This window comes from Myxine glutinosa, chromosome 2 (assembly GCF_964187855.1).
Source record: "Myxine glutinosa chromosome 2, kmMyxGlut1.1, whole genome shotgun sequence".
Classification (NCBI taxonomy): Eukaryota; Metazoa; Chordata; class Myxini; order Myxiniformes; family Myxinidae; genus Myxine; species Myxine glutinosa.
Window position 1 is genome coordinate 189,675,666 of NC_136262.1, and position 21,215 is coordinate 189,696,880.

At 42.6% G+C, this 21,215-nt stretch overlaps 1 protein-coding gene across 2 annotated transcripts in view; it reads right to left on the reverse strand.

Moving 5' to 3' along the window:
• The window catches only part of LOC137420982 (G2/mitotic-specific cyclin-B2-like), a 74,915-nt gene extending 56,553 nt beyond the window's left edge, over window positions 1–18,362 (reverse strand). The window contains exons 1-5 of one of the 2 annotated variants that reach the window (XM_068106565.2): window positions 18,121–18,362; window positions 2,359–2,472; window positions 1,060–1,164; window positions 687–854; window positions 205–363 (exon numbers count right to left, since the gene is read on the reverse strand). In XM_068106565.2, coding sequence (XP_067962666.2) covers window positions 205–363; window positions 687–854; window positions 1,060–1,164; window positions 2,359–2,472; window positions 18,121–18,141 — 567 coding nt within the window. In that variant the 5' untranslated portion in view covers window positions 18,142–18,362. Of the gene's footprint in view, window positions 1–204; window positions 364–686; window positions 855–1,059; window positions 1,165–2,334; window positions 2,473–18,120 lie in introns of both variants that reach the window. The other variant, XM_068106564.2, reaches the window with a different exon arrangement.
• Window positions 18,363–21,215: the final 2,853 nt, after the last annotated feature.

The window sequence follows — 21,215 nt, forward strand, 5'->3', positions numbered from 1 at the left end:
CCCTTCCCGCCGCCAACCCTGTTAGTCACCTCTTGAGAAATATCACCGCAACCACAGCACTTGCTGGAAATGTCCCGATACAAACGTTGGTATCACCTGTTGGCCAGAAACCTTGCAGCAAGTACCAGCACTATGGCTACGCAAGGGGAGGTGATATTTGTACAAAGTGAAAGCATCACTGTAGAAGACAAGCAATGGAACTACCTGAAGGAAGCGGTCAATTACAGCAATTGCCATGTACAGAGTCTCCTGAAGGAGCCGAAACTTGAAGTGGACCTGAATAAGCCAATCCACCAGGCTGGTTCTCATGCGACGAGTTACAACTTGGCCAGCAAGGTAATCAGGCTTGATGGACTGCTCCATCTGTGGTGAGATAGAAACCGATCATTTATTTGCACAAACAAAGATCCACTGAGCAAATAAAATAAAATGCTGCATTGAGTATTGAGCGGCAAAAAGGGTTGGCGTCAGGAAGGGCATCCGGCCGTAAAACATTGCTTCAAAAAGGGGACCGAAAAACAACAACAACCACAGTTCCCGAAAAAGGCCAACCCCCGCTTGTGGGGAAAAATGGCCTCTAAAGGTGGTTATTGAGTATGGTCCACAGCATCCCAAAAATTAATAAAAGATGATCAAAACTCACCAAGTAAAATAATCTAACCACAAAAAATAAATACAAATCTGACCTCAAGTTGCCTCATGTACTTGTAAATGTCCTTCACATACACACTGCACAACTGCGGATCAACACAGTCTGCATCAATGTCTTCCACATGAAGATCGAACTCGGAAAATGCCTGGCAAAGTGCAGCTTCTTTGGCAGCAATTACCATGGGTGCCGGAGAAGGTGGATGCTGTGAAGGGGGAAATAAACAATCAATGCCAACACCCATTAACTGAGCTACAGAGAAAGGCCACGTTAGCTGCAAAGCCAAACCAACACGGTTTTTCAGCTCTTCCACCCAATTCCAGAAATATTTGCTTATATCCACAGCTTTAGCCATTTTTATCCAAACCCTGGAGATACTTTATTTATATAGTAATAAAACAGGAACTTGCAGGGGAGAGAGGCGGTGGCGGTAGAGGTTTGGAGCCATTTACAGGTATCGAGGTAGATTGGGAACGAGTCTTGGGAACCCTCTTTGCTTGCTGGGGTTTGAAAACCTGAAAGATCAGAACAGCAAGGCAGGATCAAAAAGTATTAATATCATTTTATAAATATTAAAACTGGCTGTGGTAGACGTACCGTGATTAAAAATTAAAATTTCAAAAATATATGATTATTCCAAATAAATAAATCGCATCCATACCCTGTCCAAAATAAACGGTTAAGTGGTTCAGTTTGGCATTTTAATATGAAATAGGCATAGCCAAGAAGCAAACGACACCCTTTATGATTACCCTTCAGAATTTAACAGTGGGTTAGAAAGGTTCTTCTTTTTTTCAGACGGAAGGACAAAGCCAAACAGTGAAGCAGCTTCACTGCTTAAAAAAAACATTTATTCTTGCGATAGGTAAAAGGGCTCCAACATTTAACAGCAAAGACCTTTTTTTCTGGAGTGATCGAGACAGCGTTCTGTTGCCAATGCACCGCAAGGGTTCAAATATTTGTCTGAGTTTATTTATTTAGAATTCTCCCTTGCGTTTTGATTCATTTGAAGCAACTTTTACTATTTTCTTTTCTCTCCGACGAGCGTTTCAGGGCGAGACAGAGGCAGATAGCTTTGTTTAAGAAAGAAAACCAAATTGGGTATCTGCTTTAAGACTAGACTGCTGGCACGTACAAATGGGAAGTACAATTCCGCCAGAAAAATCACCAGCAACCTGTTACCATTTTGGTGCAAACCACTGTCATTTACCAAGCACTAGGGCTGCATTTCGACCTTTGAGGCAGTAGACAAGGTGACAATTTTGAAAGAACCATTCATAACTGAAACAGATAGGTATCAAATACTTTAAATATTTTTCAAACAGAGCAGAATGCACTGCAGGCACACCACACTTGTCAATGTAGAGTTTGATTTTTCGAAAAGGTAATCAAACAAAGCTCAGACATTGACATCTGGTTCAAAATTTTCAGCTCTTCCACCAAATTCCAGAAACTTTTGTCTATAAATCGACCTCTTCAGCAATTCTTTCATCTAAATCTTGTGGAAATGGTTCATTAATCAGGGTGGTATGCACCATTTTATGAAATTGATAAGATGCGGCATAAAGCACCAACAGCAGGTGAGACATTAAAAAAATTACGTACTTGCACTAAAAACTGGAAGTGTAAAGCAAGCAAAGAAAAACCTCAAGGCCCATTACCCAAAAAAGGCACAAACAGTTTACCACATTAGCAGCAGGTGGGATCACCTTGCACGTTTTGTTCCAGATGTCACCAAGTGCAGCACGGGATGTAACGCCTCCTGTAGTTTGCTTGGTCTTTGGACGGAGTCCATACACATTCTGTGAGGGAATGCTCATATTCTGAAGCAGGAAACACAAGGGAACGGGTTAACAAAATTGGATTTAAATGTCAGTCATTTCTTTGACACAATCCAACAAAAGCACATGGGATAGAAATGAGTGTTGGAAGAATGAGAAATAAATTAAATAAATAAAAAGACCATGTCACCAAAAAAGAGCAAAAGTAACAAAAACTAGAGTTCAGACAACACCTTACCCCACAATCCTGAAGAAAAGAGAAGAAAAAACAAAAAAAACAAAAAAAACACGTAGAGTCACGTGAAAAAGTAAGTACACCCCATGTGAAGTTTTGACTTTTTCAACATATTTCAACATACGGCTATTTAATCTTCATTTCAACAATGTTGATAGATAAAGGTGATATAATATAACAAATATCATGAAACATTTACATTTTGTAGTCCAATGTACAATTTAAATAAACAAATGAAAATTTCACATGTGGAAAACGTAAGTAGACCCTTGGCTCTAATAGGTGGTATTGCCCCCTTTGGCAGAAAGAACCTCAAGTAGGCGTTTCTTATAACTGTTTACCAGTCTCTGACAACTGGGAGAAATTTTTGTCCACTCCTCCATGCAGAATTCTTTCAGCAGTGCGATGTTTGAGGGGTTTCTTGCATGCACACCTCGTTTCAAATCCCCCCACAAAATCTCGATGGGATTTAGATCCGGGCTTTGACTTGGCCATTCCAGAACCCTCCATTTCTTTCTTTTCAGCCATTCCTTGGTGGATTTACTAGTATGTTTAGGGTCATTGTCATGTTGCAAGGTCCACTTTCAGTTGTGCTTCAACTTTCCGACACATGGCCTCACATTATCCTCAAGCACCCTCTGGTACAATGAAGAATTCATAGTGGATTCTATGATGGTGAGCTGCCCCAGGCCCTGATGCAGCAAAGCTGCCCCAAACCATAATATTTCCACCACCATGCTTTACAGTTGGTATCAGGTTCTTGTGGTCAAATGCTGTCTTTGGTTTTCGCCAAACATGTCTTCTGGTACTGTGGCCAAATATCTCTACCTTCGACTCATCTGTGCAGAGCACATTGTTCCAGAAGTGCTGATCTTTGCCAAGGTGTTAATTGGCAAACTTTAGTCTTGCCCTGATGTTCTTTCTGGACAGCAAAGGTTTCCTCCTGGCACACCTCCCATGTAGATCAAATTTGTGCAGCCTCTTTCTAATGGTAGACTCGTGCACTTTGACATCAGCAGTGGCAAGAGCTACCTGTAGGTCCCGTGATGACATTATGGGGTTCTTCGAGACTTCTTTCAGCATCTTGCGGTCTGCTCTCAGGTTGAACTTGCATGGGCGGCCTGGCCTGAACAAGTTGGCAGTTGTTTGGAATCTTCTCCACTTGTCGATGATCTTCTGGACAGTCGAATGATCGATTTCAAATTGTTTGGAGATCTTTTTAAATCCCTTCTCAGACTCGTAGGCATCTATAACCTTCTTTCTGATGGCCTCAGAGAGATCTTTTGATCTAGGCATGGTGATGCCACACACTTCAACAACAAAGAGCAAACCAAACTAAATATCTGAGGTTTAAATAAGACAGGTTCCTCCAAGATCCTCTCTAACGATGTTCTAATCATTTGCACCTGAGCTGGTGCACCTGATTCTAATTTTAGGTATTTGAAGTAGTGATAAATGTAGGGGTGTACTTACTCTTTCCACATCCGAAATTTGCATTTATGTTTATTTAAATTATACTATAGACTACAAAATGTAAATGTTTCATGATGCTTGTTATATTATATCACCTTTATCTGTCAATATTGTTGAAATGAAGATCAAATAGCTGTATGTTGAAATATGTTGAAAAAGTCAAAACTTTACATGGGGTGTACTTACTTTTTCACATGACTGTATATATACATATACACACACACACATATCTATCTATATACAGTGGAACCTTGACTTACGAGCGCACCAACTTACGAGTTTTTCGAGCTACGAGCCGTCGCTCGGGCGGTTTATTGCTTTGAGATGCGAGCCGAGATTTGAGTTACGAGCTTTCGCCACCCGCCACCAGGTGGGTTCCGGTCACGTGGTTATCTTGCCGTGCAAGTATCTCTGCCGTATATCGCTGCATTTTTGTTTTCGCATGTTGGTTATTTTGAGTTTACGCCACCCGCCACCAGGTGGGTTCCGGTCACGTGGTTATCTTGCCGTGCAAGTACAGTATCGCTGCCGTATATCGCTGCATTTTTGTTTTCGCATGTTGGTTATTTTGAGTTTACGCCACCCGCCACCAGGTGGGTTCCGGTCACGTGCTTATATTGCCGTGCAAGTACAGTATCTCTGCCGTATATCGCTGCATTTTTGTTTTCGCATGTTGGTTATTTTGAGTTTACGCCACCCGCCACCAGGTGGGTTCCGGTCACGTGGTTATCTTGCCGTGCAAGTACAGTATCTCTGCCGTATATCGCTGCATTTTTGTTTTCGCATGTTGGTTATTTTGAGTTTACGCCACCCGCCACCAGGTGGGTTCCGGTCACGTGGTTATCTTGCCGTGCAAGTACAGTATCTCTGCCGTATATCGCTGCATTTTTGTTTTCGCATGTTGGTTATTTTGAGTTTACGCCACCCGCCACCAGGTGGGTTCCGGTCACGTGGTTATCTTGCCGTGCAAGTACAGTATCTCTGCCGTATATCGCTGCATTTTTGTTTTCGCATGTTGGTTATTTTGGAGCGTTATTTTGAAGGTTATTTTGAAGAAGAGGATGATGTGCTTGGATATAAAACACGCAATCGTCGAAAAACATGAGCGAGGTGTGCGTGTTGTCGACTTGGTGAGGCGGATGTGAAGGCAGCTGAAGATTTTATTATAACTTTTGCCGAACTGATAGAAGCCAAACGATACATCCCCCAGCAAATCTTCAACTGTGACGAGACAGGGCTCTTCTGGAAAAAGATGCCGAGGAGGACGTATATAACGGCAGAGGAGAAGAGCATGCCAGGCCACAACTTGTTCAGAGTGCCGGCGATAGCTCGCCTTCTCTTTGTGGAAGACACGGTGAGATCCTTAACATCCAACAACTAATGGGACGCAAACGGGGCGCCCAGTCCATTTGTGCACAGGAAGTCCGCGCCAAGCAATGCCATGGGCACGTTGGCGGTGACGAACGACCATCGGAAAACCTGCCCTCCGAACCGCAGAGAGAGGCAGCGGTTTCCGTACGTGCGGATGGGCGTCCCGTTTGCGGCAAGCAGCGCGGGGCCCCCGCCCGCGGCGTGCTTGTCCGACGTACCGGCAGGAACGACACTCACCTGCGCTCCTGTGTCGCACAGGTAACGGCGCCTGGATAAGGTGTCCTTGATGAACAGCAGGCTGTTCGAATGGCCGGCGCTCATTGCCACTATCGAGCGCCGGCCCGGGCGTTTCCCGACCTGTCGAATGAGCATGGCGGATGACACTGTGGAGCCTCGTGGCCGAACCTGGCGTGGAACCGGCACCAGGTGGTGGAGCTGGAGGAGCGCGGCTGGCTCCGCCAGGCCGGTGGAGCCGGCGGTTTTCCCCGCGGTGGCGGTTTTCGCCGCGGCGGTGGGCGGGGCGTGGCGGCGGCCATGAGGTGCGTATCAGCATGCTGTGTATGCTGTGGAAGCGGATGCTGTGGATCAGCATCGGCCTCGGGATCCACGAGGTGGGCCGCACCGACTCTCGCCCGCGTGTCCGAAGCCGCGAAGTACCTGTCCGCCTCGGCGGCCAATGCTCGGGGTTCCGTTAGCACGGTCCCAGCCAACGCGAGGCGTACCTGTGCTGGAAGTTGGTGACGGAAAAGCGCCCGGAATAGAGAACCAGGGGCTTCGTCGCCCAACAGTGACAGCATATGGTCCATTCGGACCGACGGGCGCGTGTCACCGAGCTCAGGGAGATCCAGGAGGCGGTCGGCCCATGCGTCCTCCGTGAGGCCCAACGTGGCTAGGAGCAGCCGCTTGAGTGCCTCGTACTTGTGGCCGTCCGGTGGGTGGCGAAGGACGGACACAACTCGAGCGGCCATGCCGGGCCCGAGGGAGGCGACGACGTGGCAGTAGCGCATGTCGTCGTTGGTGAGGCGCCGAAGCTGAAACTGGGCTTCGGCTTGGATCAACCAAACTTCGGCCTGGGCCTCCCAAAATTCGGGAAGTTTAACCGACATGCGTTGTTGGGCATGGCAATGGCATCGTGTTTGGAAGGATTGCTACGGCAGATCCAACGTCGAGGGTCACCAGTAAAGCGCGGCGTTACGCGCGCTGCTTGTAAACAAGGAGGAAGCGGACAACGCGGTAATTTGTAAGAGTCTTTATTCAAGAGCTCACTGTAACACTGGCGCGCTCCGGGCTGCGCGCCCGGTGTATATCCTGAGGCCACGCCTACCCCTCGGCGTGGCCGCCGCCCACTTGGTGCGCGGAATGATGTCACCACGCCAGTGAGCTTCCGTGTCCGCCACACCATCATTTTTTTTTTTTTTTAAGTTAAGGATGAGTTATGACAACTTGGTGGACGAGTTGGTTCGGTGACAAGAACAAGCAGATTAGATTTTGGTTCAGGTCCGAATCTAGATCTGGCCCATCAGTGCGATACAAAACAAACTGTTCAGCCTGGCAGAGGTATGCACTCTTACCGAGTACCATTCTAGTTAATATTGTGCTATTATAACAAGTGGTTTTACTTTTGAAATAAGCAGCTTTGCAAAAACGGCACAAAAAACAACCTTGGAAGAACTCCATGGAAGCGGAAGGGACTACAGTAGATCTTCGATCAGGTGCGTTCGTCGACGTGATAAGCAGAGACTGATGTCCAGATTTCTCCAATTTTTCAATATAGTGTTAAGCAGTATTATCAACTGTTTAAAAAGGTAATCATATGTGTTTGTGGTTTATAATATTTTTTACTTCTGGTGGAGGTGCTCGTGAAAACGGCACAATGAGCTATTTATACACGTTAACAGGGCGTTTGTACAAGGAGGAAAAAACACTTGGGGAGGTGGGATATTAGCATTAATATTGATTTGCAACACCATTATTATGCTATCATTAGTTTGATATTAGACGTGTCCTTGGGAAAAATGCCACGATAAAACTATTTAAACACCGATATTCACCTTAACACGCACCCCTATTGGTGGTGAAAACCCCATTGGTGGTGAAAACCCCATTGGGGAGGGGGGCAAATTAATGTGCTACAACCTTCATTGTGTGACCCTTAGGCTTCTGTCAAGTTTGGTTGAGATTGACAAGGAACAACCGAATGTATCGCAGTCAAAAATCGTCACACAAAATTGTGCATTTTAGTATGATGACGCCTGTGCTGTTCCTGTGATACACCCGTTCCCAACGGCGACTGTGGCAGAGAGGGTAATTCCTCTCTGGGATATATAGATTACAGTAGATCTACGGTCGGGCCTCAAGAACATAGGGGTGGGGGTGAGGAGGGCGGTGGTTCTTTTATCAAGTGTCTTGTAGAGCGCACACCAAGTGGCTTAACCATTCGAGCAAACTCCATTCAAAACCGTTAAGGAACGGCTGGCTCGGCAAGCACTAGATAGCTGCTTGGTAAATGAACAAACCCCTGGTTTCCTTCCTTTCAGTTGTCATAAACAGCAGCAGCAACTTTTTCAAAAACGCCGCGTTAGTGTCAGGAAGGATCATGGTATTAAACCTTGAGGGGTATATAGATTACAGTAGATCTTCGATTATTCTCACAAGTAAGGTTTACCTCACGGATGTCGAGATTCCTCCAAATTTATTCCAGTTTAGTGTTAAACAGCATATAGTGCCTGTTTAAAAAGGTAATCATATATGCGTTTGTGGTTTGTAATATTTTTACTTCTGGTCGGGGCCAGTGCTCCCATGAAACGCCACGATAAGCTGTTTATAAACTTTGAGACAGCATTTGTTCAAGAGAGGAGATATTACTAGTATAAATTTTGTTTTGTAATGTTAATATTATGCTTTTATTTGACACATCTTTGGAAAAACACCACGACAAGTACACATACATTCAAAGTACACCGCCCCATGCCAAATAATTAAATATGCTGCAGCGCGGCATTGCCGGGGCGCCTCTGGCGCCCGGCAATACCGCAGTGCAGCTCATTGAGGCTGCATTGGGAGGGAGAGGTGTACACTAATTGATTGATTAATTGTATAATTAAAATCAATAAAAGATTATCACAAAATATTTTCATAATCAATTGGCTAATCGCATAACTAAACCACTAGTGCTTCATCCGAAGATGTATCTTTTAGAAATTTAATTAAATAAGTCATTTATAAAAAAATTAAATAATTAATTGATTACTCAATAAATAATTAATCGATTAATCAATAAATAATTAATAGATGAAATGATTAATCAATAAATCAAAAATATCCTTGATAGCCACATCACTTGGTCACTCATGTCCAAATATTAGCTTCCCAGCTCAAAAGGTGCCTGAGATATTAGCCAAATGAGAAAGAAAATAAATAAATGATTAATAATGAAAATAAATGAATTATAATCATTAAAAATTTAAATTATTAATCAATTTGGTCAGAGAACACATAAACTACCACTATTTCATCAGAATCTGTAACTTTAAAAAAAAAAAAATTTTTTTTGTCATTAATCGAATAATTCAATAATTAATCGATTAATTGATTCATTAATAAATCAAAAATATCCTTTGCAGCCAAATCACCTGGTCATTGGCATGTCCAAATATCAGCTTCCCAACTCAAAAGGTGCCTGAGTTAATGGTCAGAAGAGAAAGGAAATTTGATTAATTAAATAAGTACTTAATTAATCGCTAATAATTAAATAACTCCTCAATTTATTGATTAATCAAAAAAAAAAATACCGTTTTTGACAAAGGACTTGCTCACGATTGTGCCGAAATTTCAGCTTCCTAGCTCAAAGGATGGCTGAGATATCGTCTGGACAACCAAGAAAACAAACAAGAAAGAAAACAAACAAGAAAACAAACAAGTACACATACATTCAAAGTACACCGCCCCATGCCAAATAATTAAATATGCTGCAGCGCGGCATTGCCGGGGCGCCTCCGGCGCCCGGCAATACCGCAGTGCAGCTCATTAAGGCTGCATTGGGAGGGAGAGGTGTACACTAATTGATTGATTAATTGTATAATTAAAATCAATAAAAGATTATCACAAAATATTTTCATAATCAATTGGCTAATCGCATAACTAAACCACTAGTGCTTCATCCGAAGATGTATCTTTTAGAAATTTAATTAAATAAGTCATTTATAAAAAATTAAATAATTAATTGATTACTCAATAAATAATTAATCGATTAATCAATAAATAATTAATAGATGAAATGATTAATCAATAAATCAAAAATATCCTTGATAGCCACATCACTTGGTCACTTATGTCCAAATATTAGCTTCCCAGCTCAAAAGGTGCCTGAGATATTGGCCAAATGAGAAAGAAAATAAATAAATGATTAATAATGAAAATAAATAAATAATAATCATAAAAAAATTAAATTGGTAATCAATTTGGTCAGAGAACACATAAACTACCACTATTTCATCAGAATCTGTAACTTAAAAAAAAAAATTTTTTGGGTCATTAATCGAATAATTAAATAATTAATCGATTAATTGATTAATTAATAAATCAAAAATATCCTTTGCAGCCAAATCACCTGGTCATTGGCATGTCCAAATATCAGCTTCCTAACTCAAAAGGTGCCTGAGTTAATAATGGTCAGAAGAGAAATGAAATTTAATTAATTAAATAAGTACTTAATTAAACGCTAATAATTAAATAACTCCTCAATTAATTGATTATTCAAAAAACAAAAAATACCGTATTTGACAAAGGACTTGCTCACGACTGTGCCGAAATTTCAGCTTCCTAGCTCAAAGGATGGCTGAGATATCGTCCGGACAACCAAGAAAGAAAACAAACAAGAAAACAACCAAGAAAACAAACAAACAAGAAACCAGAGTGAAAACTGAGTACTCTCTTTCAGCGTGCGTCACTGCCGAGCCCCCTTCGGTGCCCAGCAATGACGATTTGCAATGCCTGGAGATGGCATAGGAAAGGAGCGGTGTACAACAAACAAGAAACCAGAGTGAAAACTGAGTACTCTCTTTCAGCGTGCGTCACTGCCGAGCCCCCTTCGGTGCCCAGCAATGACGATTTGCAATGCCTGGAGATGGCATAGGAAAGGAGCGGTGTACAACAAAGCTATCATAACACTGACATACACCTCAACACACATCATATTTGCGGGGAACACCTTTGGGTGGGGGGGGGGATCAATTTGCCACAACCTTCTTTTTGTGACCCATAGTCCTCCTGTGAAGTGTGTTTGAGATATGAGAAGTAACGACCGAATGTATCGCGGTCAAAAATCGCCAGACAGACAGAAAGGTAGACACCAATTTGCGGTTTTTAGTATGATAATGATGGTACAACTTAATAGGCAGTATCCAAATGTGAAGTTCTTTACCACCAAGTGTGGCCTAGAAGTAAGTAGTACGTATACTTCTGAGCATGTCTAGCCTAGTTCAAATATCGGTCCCGGTACAAACTGTCATCCTGGTGTCTCGCAGGTCGGGAGAGGAATCGATGTGTGTCGTGCCGTCCTTTGAATGGACGCTAAACTAGGCGACCTGTATTCCAGTATTCGTTGGTGGACTTTGTCAAGAGGAGGCGAGCTGTTACCGGCACCATGAACAAAATAAATTCCTGCTACAACCTAGAGGGCATTGCATTAACAGCACTGGCATCCTCCCTCCACCAATGATTGAAATCAGAACCGGTTGTATAAATAAAATAAAAATTTGAATACATTATCTGGTACGTGTATTTTGTTTTAAGGCAATTCCAATGAAAGTGGCATGTGGTTCAGGCTATTTATTTGCTCTGCTTCACAAGTACGTAGCAGCAGCGCACGCTTTCCCAGAATTTGCTCTCCTGCCTCCCATTCCTCCTCTCCTGCCCCCCATTCCTCCTCTCCTGCCCCCCATTCTGCCCCATTCCTCCTCTACTGCCCCCCATTCCGCCCTTTGCTTCCTGTCCTACCACCCAATTCGTCCCACACCCACTGACTGTCGAAAACTCCCTCTATCTTGGCTTTCAACTTTGTTGTTGTTTCCCTCCTCTCTCAACTGTTCTTTTTGTCCTGATGTGTTCAGTGTCGTAATATGAGTGAGCTCTTACACGAGCCTCGACTTTGTATACAAAAAAACAAAAAAACAAGTACACATACATTCAAAGTACACCGCCCCATGCCAAATAATTAAATATGCTGCAGCGCGGCATTGCCGGGGCGCCTCTGGCGCCCGGCAATACCGCAGTGCAGCTCATTGAGGCTGCATTGGGAGGGAGAGGTGTACACTAATTGATTGATTAATTGTATAATTAAAATCAATAAAAGATTATCACAAAATATTTTCATAATCAATTGGCTAATCGCATAACTAAACCAGTAGTGCTTCATCCGAAGATGTATCTTTTAGAAATTTAATTAAATAAGTCATTTATAAAAAATTAAATAATTAATTGATTACTCAATAAATAATTAATCGATTAATCAATAAATAATTAATAGATGAAATGATTAATCAATAAACCAAAAATATCCTTGATAGCCACATCACTTGGTCACTCGTGTCCAAATATTAGCTTCCCAGCTCAAAAGGTGCCTGAGATATTGGCCAAATGAGAAAGAAAATAAATAAATGATTAATAATGAAAATAAATAAATAATAATCATAAAAAAATTAAATTATTAATCAATTTGGTCAGAGAACACATAAACTACCACTATTTCATCAGAATCTGTAACTTTAAAAAAAAAATTTTTTTTGTCATTAATCGAATAATTAAATAATTAATCGATTAATTGATTAATTAATAAATCAAAAATATTCTTTGCAGCCAAATCACCTGGTCATTGGCATGTCCAAATATCAGCTTCCTAACTCAAAAGGTGCCTGAGTTAATAATGGTCAGAAGATAAATGAAATTTAATTAATTAAATAAGTACTTAATTAAACGCTAATAATTAAATAACTCCTCAATTAATTGATTATTCAAAAAACAAAAAATACCGTATTTGACAAAGGACTTGCTCACTACTGTGCCGAAATTTCAGCTTCCTAGCTCAAAGGATGGCTGAGATATCGCCCGGACAACCAAGAAAACAAGAAAGAAAGCAAGAAAGCAAGAAACCAGAGTGAAAACTGAGTACTCTAAAGTGGTTTCCTGCACCAACACAAGTGCGGAAAAGTGGTTTTTCAACACTAACACAAGTGCGAAAAGTGTTTTTCAACACTAACACAAGTGCGAAAAGTGGTTTTTCCACACTAAAATTACAGAGTGAAAACTGAGTACTCTCTTTCAGCGTGCGTCACTGCCGAGCCCCCTTTGGTGCCCGGCAATGACGATTTGCAATGCCTGGAGATGGCATAGGAAAGGAGCGGTGTACAACAAACAAGAAACCAGAGTGAAAACTGAGTACTCTCTTTCAGCGTGCGTCACTGCCGAGCCCCCTTTGGTGCCCGGCAATGACGATTTGCAATGCCTGGAGATGGCATAGGAAAGGAGCGGTGTACAACAAACAAGAAACCAGAGTGAAAACTGAGTACTCTCTTTCAGCGTGCGTCACTGCCGAGCCCCCTTCGGTGCCCAGCAATGACGATTTGCAATGCCTGGAGATGGCATAGGAAAGGAGCGGTGTACAAAAAAAAAAAAAAAAAAAAAAACTTCAGCGGGAAGAGAAATAAATCACAATTACATTCAGACTAGAAATAATTCGGACTACGATATTCTGTGCATTTTCCCTCGCAAAGCTTTCAAAGAAAATAGTTCAACAAGTGGGACTTAAAAAGTTGTACACCCGCGAGGTGCCTCGTGATGACACATCGACGGATTACTGGAGAAGTGAAGCCCAGTTGCTGCCCAAGTGTCATGTCTGTTGTGGCATCATGAACACTGGCAGTGCCAGCAACAGCATCAGTGTCTGCAGAAAGATCACGTGGTTTGGCAAAGTGGCAAAGTCTCGCTTTTGGCAATCAATTCAAGTGGAAAAGTCTAGCAGCGGCTGAATAGGAGAACATGTTTTGGGGAAAAATGGACAGAAAATGTCTGGAATCATTTAGGTGGAATGATCGTCTGTGTTCGTGCGGCGGCAGCCTCAATCGAGAGGACCCTAAAGACATGCAACAGAGCTCGGATGGTGGCATAAAATTGCCCAAAGCAACCGTGACAACACTATTGATAGTTTTGAATGGACACAGATGGCCATATGAACTTTGACCTCAGCCGGAGGGATGAAGAAGCCTTCAGTCGAGGTGTGGCCAGGAGAGATGGGAAACATTTTAAATTGTCAAAAATTCTTTGGGAAGCAATTTTTTTATTTTAATTTTAAAATGTGATTAGTGAGCGAAAGAGCACAAGTGTACAACTTGAGATTTCTATGGTTGAAACTCCTTGTTGAATAGTTGAAATGTCATAGGAAGAGCAGACTCGGTGGTGTAAAGGTGTCTGGGTGGTACTGTACATGGTTCAAATCCCGGCCCGAGTCACATCAGACCCGAAAAGGTCGGGGCTGCTTCCTTCCTTGGTGTTTGGAATTTTAAAAAGGTACATGGTGCACGGACCAACCATACTCCATAGCGAAACACACCTGACTGTACAGGTAATTTTGGTAAAGTGAAGGATTAGATTGAGCACGGAAGGAATGAGTGGCGCACTATTTATTTTGTCGGCAGTTTTAAGTTACAAAATAAAAAATAGAACGATTGATGAACGTTTTGTACGAATGAATAAAAATTACAACGGAAGGACAGGTAGAAGTTGAAGTTAGAAGTTAGAAGTAAGAGGAGGACGTTTTGAGCCGGGGCTTAGACAAACGAGGTGGAAATCGACAAGGAGCACCAAGCACTGTACAATAAATAAGCCATGGCCGGACGGATTAACAGGGCAAGGAACAAACTAGAGACCAGACGGATCAGATCGAAGACTGCTAATTAGTTATCAATGAACCGAGGAAGAACCCCAATGTCTCCATGCATGCATTCGGTGGTCTAACCGCAACCGCAACCACAAAATAAAGAAATAAATCCACATTTTAACCATCTTTAGAACCCTCGAAGGACATTACACCATGAAACAAGATGGATTTAAAATTCGTACGAAATCCATGACGGTTAAAAAAAATCTATAAACTTCCTCAATCGTCGATTTTCTTTTGTTTTTTGTATACAAGATCATGGCTCGTATAAGAGCCAACATTAATCTCACACACACACACACACACACACACACACACACACACACACACACACACACACACACACACACACACACACACACACACACACACACACACACACACACACACACACACACACACACACACACACACACACACACACACACACACACACACACACACACACACACACACACACACACACACACACACGATCTGAAAAGGGAAGCACACAATTACAACAGTAAAGAACAGGGGCATTGGGAGATCTGTGGGAGGGAGAGGGCTTGGGGGGAGGAGGTATGGGAAGGGGGTTGGGGGGAGAGAGGAATAAAACAAATGGACACTGCTAGGACTTCCAGGAAATAATTTGGCATTTCAAAAAAGTGGATCTGGGGTGAATTAACAGGGGTCGAAAAGATCAAGGTTTTGGATGGGGGAAGATATGAGATGGTGGTAACCAGCTGTTTTAAAGACCTGGAGGGGGGAGTGGGATTGAAGAGAGTGAGGGAGTTTGTTCCAGAGGCGGGAGTAAAGAGGAATGAAAGCGAGTGAAGATGAGCAGAGAGTCTTGATTATGACAGATCTTGTGCGACCTGGAGGAATATTTGGGGGACAAAGCACAGATAGAGCTGGGGGAGCAAGGCCAGATAGGAGTAGGTAGAAGACAGAAAGACCACCTACCTGCCTGCAGTGAGTGAGTGAAAGGCCCTCATAATCATCTTCATCGCAGGAGATTCCAATGATTATAAAAGCTTTGGTTTCAACAGCATAAATCCGACATAGGTGTGAGGCAGGAGCACCAGCCCAGAGGGGAAAGCAGTATTCCATTGAGCTGCGGATGAAAGCCTTGTATGTGGTGAGGAGCTCAGGTGTGCAAAGGAAGGACTTTGCACGACGGAGGATGCCCAGTCAGCGACTGGATTTGGAGGCCAGCTTGGAAATGTGGTTTTCCCAGGAAAGATCATGGCAGATAGTGAGACCCAAAAGCTGAGTGACAGAACTTCTTGGAGAGGATTGTTCAGAAAGTAGATGGGAGGGTTATCCAGTCGGTCTTTTCGGAGAGACATAGTAAGAGTGTGAGATTTGTCAGGATTGAAAGACATGTTCCACTTGTTTGACCAGTGTGATTTTTGCTAGGTCTGCAGAGAGTGAGGAGGCTGCCGCCTGCTGATCTGAGGGATGAGGAATGGAGCGGCAGAGAGTGGAGTCATCAGCAAAGAGATGGAGAGGATTTTCCAGAGAGTCAGAGAGATCATTGATGAAGACCAGAAAAAGCACAGGGCCCAGAACACTGCCTTGGGGAACTCCAGCCTGAACAGGAAGGGGAGATGAGAGAAATCCAATCAGGGCCACACGTTGACTACAAACAGAGAGGAAGTCCGCAAGACTTGCATGGAGATTTCCATGGATAGCGTAGGAGGAGAGTTTGGTGAGCAGAGCTGGGTGCCAGACCGTATCGAAGGCAGGTGATATGTCAAGGGAGACAGCTCCGATTTCCTGTTTTGCATCGAGGACCTCCATCCATTGTTGACAGCAGAAGCAGCAAGTCCAGAGTAGAATGACCTGGTCTGAATCCAAATTAATGATCCGAGATCAGGTCATTGGAGAAATGGAAGGATTTGATGTCAGAGGCAATGATTGATTCCATGACTTTGCTGATTATTTGGAGCAGGCTGATTGGTCTGTAGTTGCAAGGATCTGTTTTTGCACCTTTTTGTGTAAAGCTGTAATGTTGGCCGATTTCCAAGCAGATGGCAGATGACCTTGAGCAAAAGAGGGTGAAGATAACAGAGAGGATGAGATAGAGCGACAGAGCAAGATTTTCGGACCCTTTGGCTGATGCCGTCTAGTCCAGTTGCAGAATCAGTCGAGGTTTGACAAAAACTTTTCCACCTTGTCAGAAGAGAAGGACACAGAGCCCAGGAGCAGCTGGGTTTGACTGGGTAACGTGGGTACAGAGAGAGATGGGTTCGGGACACAAGATTTTGAGGCAGAGTTGAGGCATTCAGCTTCTTCATGTGTGGTGTCAGCTGTGTAGCCGTTTGAGGTAAGGGAGGGGATGGAGGGGATGGAGGGGGAACAAACACCAGAAACAGATTTTACCACACGCCACCAGGATTTGGAGGAGGGAGACAGGTTTGAGAGTTTAGTCTTCAGTGTCGAGAGATATTGTTTCGTGACTCTCCTGAGGGTAGAAACACAGTTGTTCCGAGCTTTGTGAAAGGAACTGAGATTGCCTTCAGTTGGATTAGCCTTCCATGAGGTGAAGGCAAGTTGTTTCATGGCAACTGCCTCACCACAAGATTCAGTGTACTATGGACGGGAGGAAGGGTAAGACAACTGAAGACGAGATGTGGTAGATCTGTGGATGAGAGACAGCAGTTTGCTTTGGAAGAATTCCCAGGATGAGTTGATATCAGAGGCAGTAGAGATGGGAGACCAGTCCAGATGATTGATGGCTGCTTGCAGCCCGTGCCAGTCGGCCTGAGTGAAATGCCAGACTCGTCGATGCTGAGGAGGCTCTCTGAGAATGGCCAGAGAGATGTCCACCTTAACAAGCAAATGTTCAGAAGAACCGATTGGAGCAGAAAAGGAGCAGCAGACATTAGCAGGGAAGTTTGTCATAACCAAGTCTAGAAGAGAAGATACTCCATTGATTGAGATTCGGGTCGGGAAATTGACAGATTGTGTCAATCCCAGTGAGTCACATAAGTCCTTTGCTGAGGTGCCATGGCTGGTGAGAGATGAACCCACACCCAGCCAGCTGGCATGACAGTTGAAGTCACCACATATGAGGAAGAGAGAGTTTGGATGAGTTGACAGAAGTTGGTCCATGTTGTCAGACAGCGAAATGTAAATTGAGTCATCACTGTTTGGAGGACGGTACAGAACACATGTGAACAAAAGGTGGGAGCTGAGAGGAAGCCGTAGCCAGAGGTACTCCTGGGGGTGAGGTGGAGAGAGGGCAGTGCAAGGAGAGTAGTCGAAATATTATCCCAGTTAGTTAACAAATATGAAAAAAGTTAAACCCATCACTCAACTACCAGTGCCATTGTGGCGGACACGAAAGCTCACTGGCGTGAGGGCATCATTCCACGCACCAAGTGGGCGGCGGCCACGCCCGAGGGGTAGGCGTGGCCTCGGGATATACACCGGGCGCGCAGCCCGGAGCGTGCCAGTGCTACAGTGAGCTCTTAAAAAGACTCTTAAACTTACCGCGTTGTCCGCTTCCTTCTTATTGTACAAGTAAGCGCGCGTAGCACCGCGCGTAGCACCGCGCTTCACCATCATCCATTACAATACAATTACAAATCAAAACAGATCTTTCAAACGAATTGCTGCATATGCACAACACACGTACATTTTGTACGTTCATCTCGTAAGTCGTAAAACACAACTAACTCAAAATACTCACTTTGTGATGCTGAGATGTCATGGAGGATAGAATAAGAAAAAATAAAAGTACCCACGCTAATTCCTTTTCGACTACTTAAGGACCCGAGCACTGAGAAATAAAACCACCGCTCCACCACAAATCCACAATCAATTACTGAATTCATAGCCTGGATTAAAAATACATCGCGCAACACTCTGATTGGCCGAATCCAAACCAGCATTCAATCCCTGTTGGCCAATAGTTCAACGGTTCGTGGGCGTGAAAGGACCACCCCACATAAACACGTTACATGGATTTTTTCCAAAGATCCCAAACAAATTATTACGCGTTACAATTTAGTTTGTGAATATTATTTTGCATATTACTTCATTCGATGCGAGTTCAACCAATTAAATGTAACATGTTCATACATACGGTTAAATATAAATGATGACGTCAGTAGATATATTAATAAAGCATCATGATCGTTAATCTCACTTCTTACTTTTATATATGTGTACACTTGAATATTATTTTTATATTTTATTTTTAATAATTTGCGTGAAATAGACATTTGAAAGTACATCCAACGAATACTTCCGGTAAAACATAGCCCCGCCCTCATATCCCATCCTCTTCACCGCCTCACAAATAAATTCATAAATTATATCGGAATTCCTAAGAAAAGTAGTTACTTATAGTGATACGTATTAAAATATAAGCGTAATACACAATAAAAAGTCATTCGGTATGTCTTAAGCCAAGGGCTTTATGTTTAATACTTAATCCGCCGTGTGAACAACATGCTTGAACAAAATATTGTGCAGTATTTAACTATTTACATATCCATCATCTAAACCAGTTATGATTAGTTATCTCGAGTCCGGATTTCCTGTGACCGTGACCGTGCCAGGTTCCTGATTGGTTGGCACGGCGAATCGACCTGTCGACAGCCATTTTTGATCCAACTTTTGTGAGAGCTGAGAAAATGGACACGAGCCGAAGAGCGTTCCAGCCTTCTACCCAGAGGAATTAAAATCTAGATTGCAAAAAATGATATTTTTGCACCAAAAAGGCAGAATTTAAATTCCCATTCACGATTTCATATAAAAAGTAGCATAATATTAAATTACCAAAAGCCTAGTGTTGGCTCAATGGTTAAGGTGGCTGGCTTGCGATCTTAACTGTTCCTGAATTCAAGTCATTGTCAACCATTGAATTAACATCAGGTGGGTTGACTCAGTTTCTATAATCCTTCCAGCAGCACAGCTGCACCCCCAGAATATGATACAACCAAGTAGCCACAGGTTGCATATGAACCACCACCACCTACTCAGCCATTTATGATTAAAGATACATCACAGTATTGTGTTTCTTTTAAATTTGTAGCGTATCCTGTCACCTGGGGGTGGGGGTTCCAGTGTGCCTTGATACAATGACCACCACCTACTCAGCCATTAATGATTAAAGATACATCAAAGTATTGTGTTTCTTTTAAATTTGTAGCGTATCCTGTCACCTGGGGGTGGGGGTTCCAGTGTGCCTTGATACAATGACCACCACCTACTCAGCCATTAATGATTAAAGATACATCAAAGTATTGTGTTTCTTTTAAATTTGTAGCGTATCCTGTCACCTGGGGGTGGGGGTTCCAGTGTGCCTTGATACAATGCCTTCAGAAAGTATTCACACACCTTGACCGTCTCACATTTTGTTTTGTTACAGCCTGAATGTAAAATGGATTTTTTTGTCACTGATCAACATATAATACCCTGATATCACTGATATCGCTAAAATGTCACTGTCACTGATTATAAATAAATTTTTCATAAATCTTTACAAATTAATTAAAAATTAAATACATAAATATCTAATTTACATAAGTATGCAACCCCCTTTGGAAGTGATTACAGAAGCCCCACAAACCCTCCCCCAACCCTCTCCCTTCCACAGATCTACCGATGTCCTTGATGTCTACTGCTGTTGAGCTTGTGTGCTTCCCTCCCACTCCCCTTGTTGTCTCCCACTCCCTTTATTATATGTTTTATGTGTTCGTTTATGTTTTTTGTGTTTAATGTGTTACCTCTTACACGAGCCTCGATTTTGTATCCAAACTAGAACAATGCGACGGTGTCGCCAATATGCCTCCACATAGTCCCACAATGGGTAGATGCCATGTTCACTGTCCTATAAATAAACAAGTTTGAATTTAAACCCTTCAGCTGTTTTCAAGTATCAAATTTTAACCAGCCATGACTGGTTGCACATCGATCGGTGAAGCAGTTTCAGAGAAGGGATTTTTTTTAAATATCAGCTTTCAAGCTAATATGGCTGCCACACGATGTGACGTATGACCTTAAAAGATGTAGACTCTGCATATGTATGGGCAGGGGATCACGTTTGTTAAGTTTCGTGTTGATCGGATAAGGTTCTTTTTTCTATCCAAGATGGGTGCCAAACCACGTGACCTACGACATCATCATTTTCAAACGATATGCAACAGTGGTGTTAGATGATATTTGTAAAATTTCGCATCGATCGGGTAAGCGGTTTCAGATATATAATTATTTTATATTTTCCTTCATTCCAATATGACTGCCACACTATGTGAACAATGATGTTTTCGTGATCATCTTTTTATCACCATGTCTAGTCAATGACACACGTAACGTTTCGAGTCAATAGATTTGGTGGTTTGGGAGAAGATTTGTGTTTGAGGTTTTAGGTTAAATCTAATATGGCTGCCAAACCATGTGACCTATGATGTCATAAATTTAACATTTCAATACAAATGGGTCGTAGATCATGTGCATGCAATTTCAGATTTTTAGGATAAGGAATTCGATTAAAACATTTATGGCTGGTACACCACTTCACATATGATGTCATCATTATCATGCTTTTGTTCCCCATTGGGAATACTTGACAATGTGCCATGTTTAAAATTTTCCATTCAGTGGTTTCCGAAAAATAAAATTTTATTTATTTGCTTTTAATCCAAGATGGCTGGAATACCACATGACCTATGACGTCACAATTATCATATAAAACATTCTGCATGTGTGTCACTCCTACCCTAAAAGTTTTGTCTAAATCAGACATGTGGTTGCTGAGAAAAACGCGGTTTAGCCCGT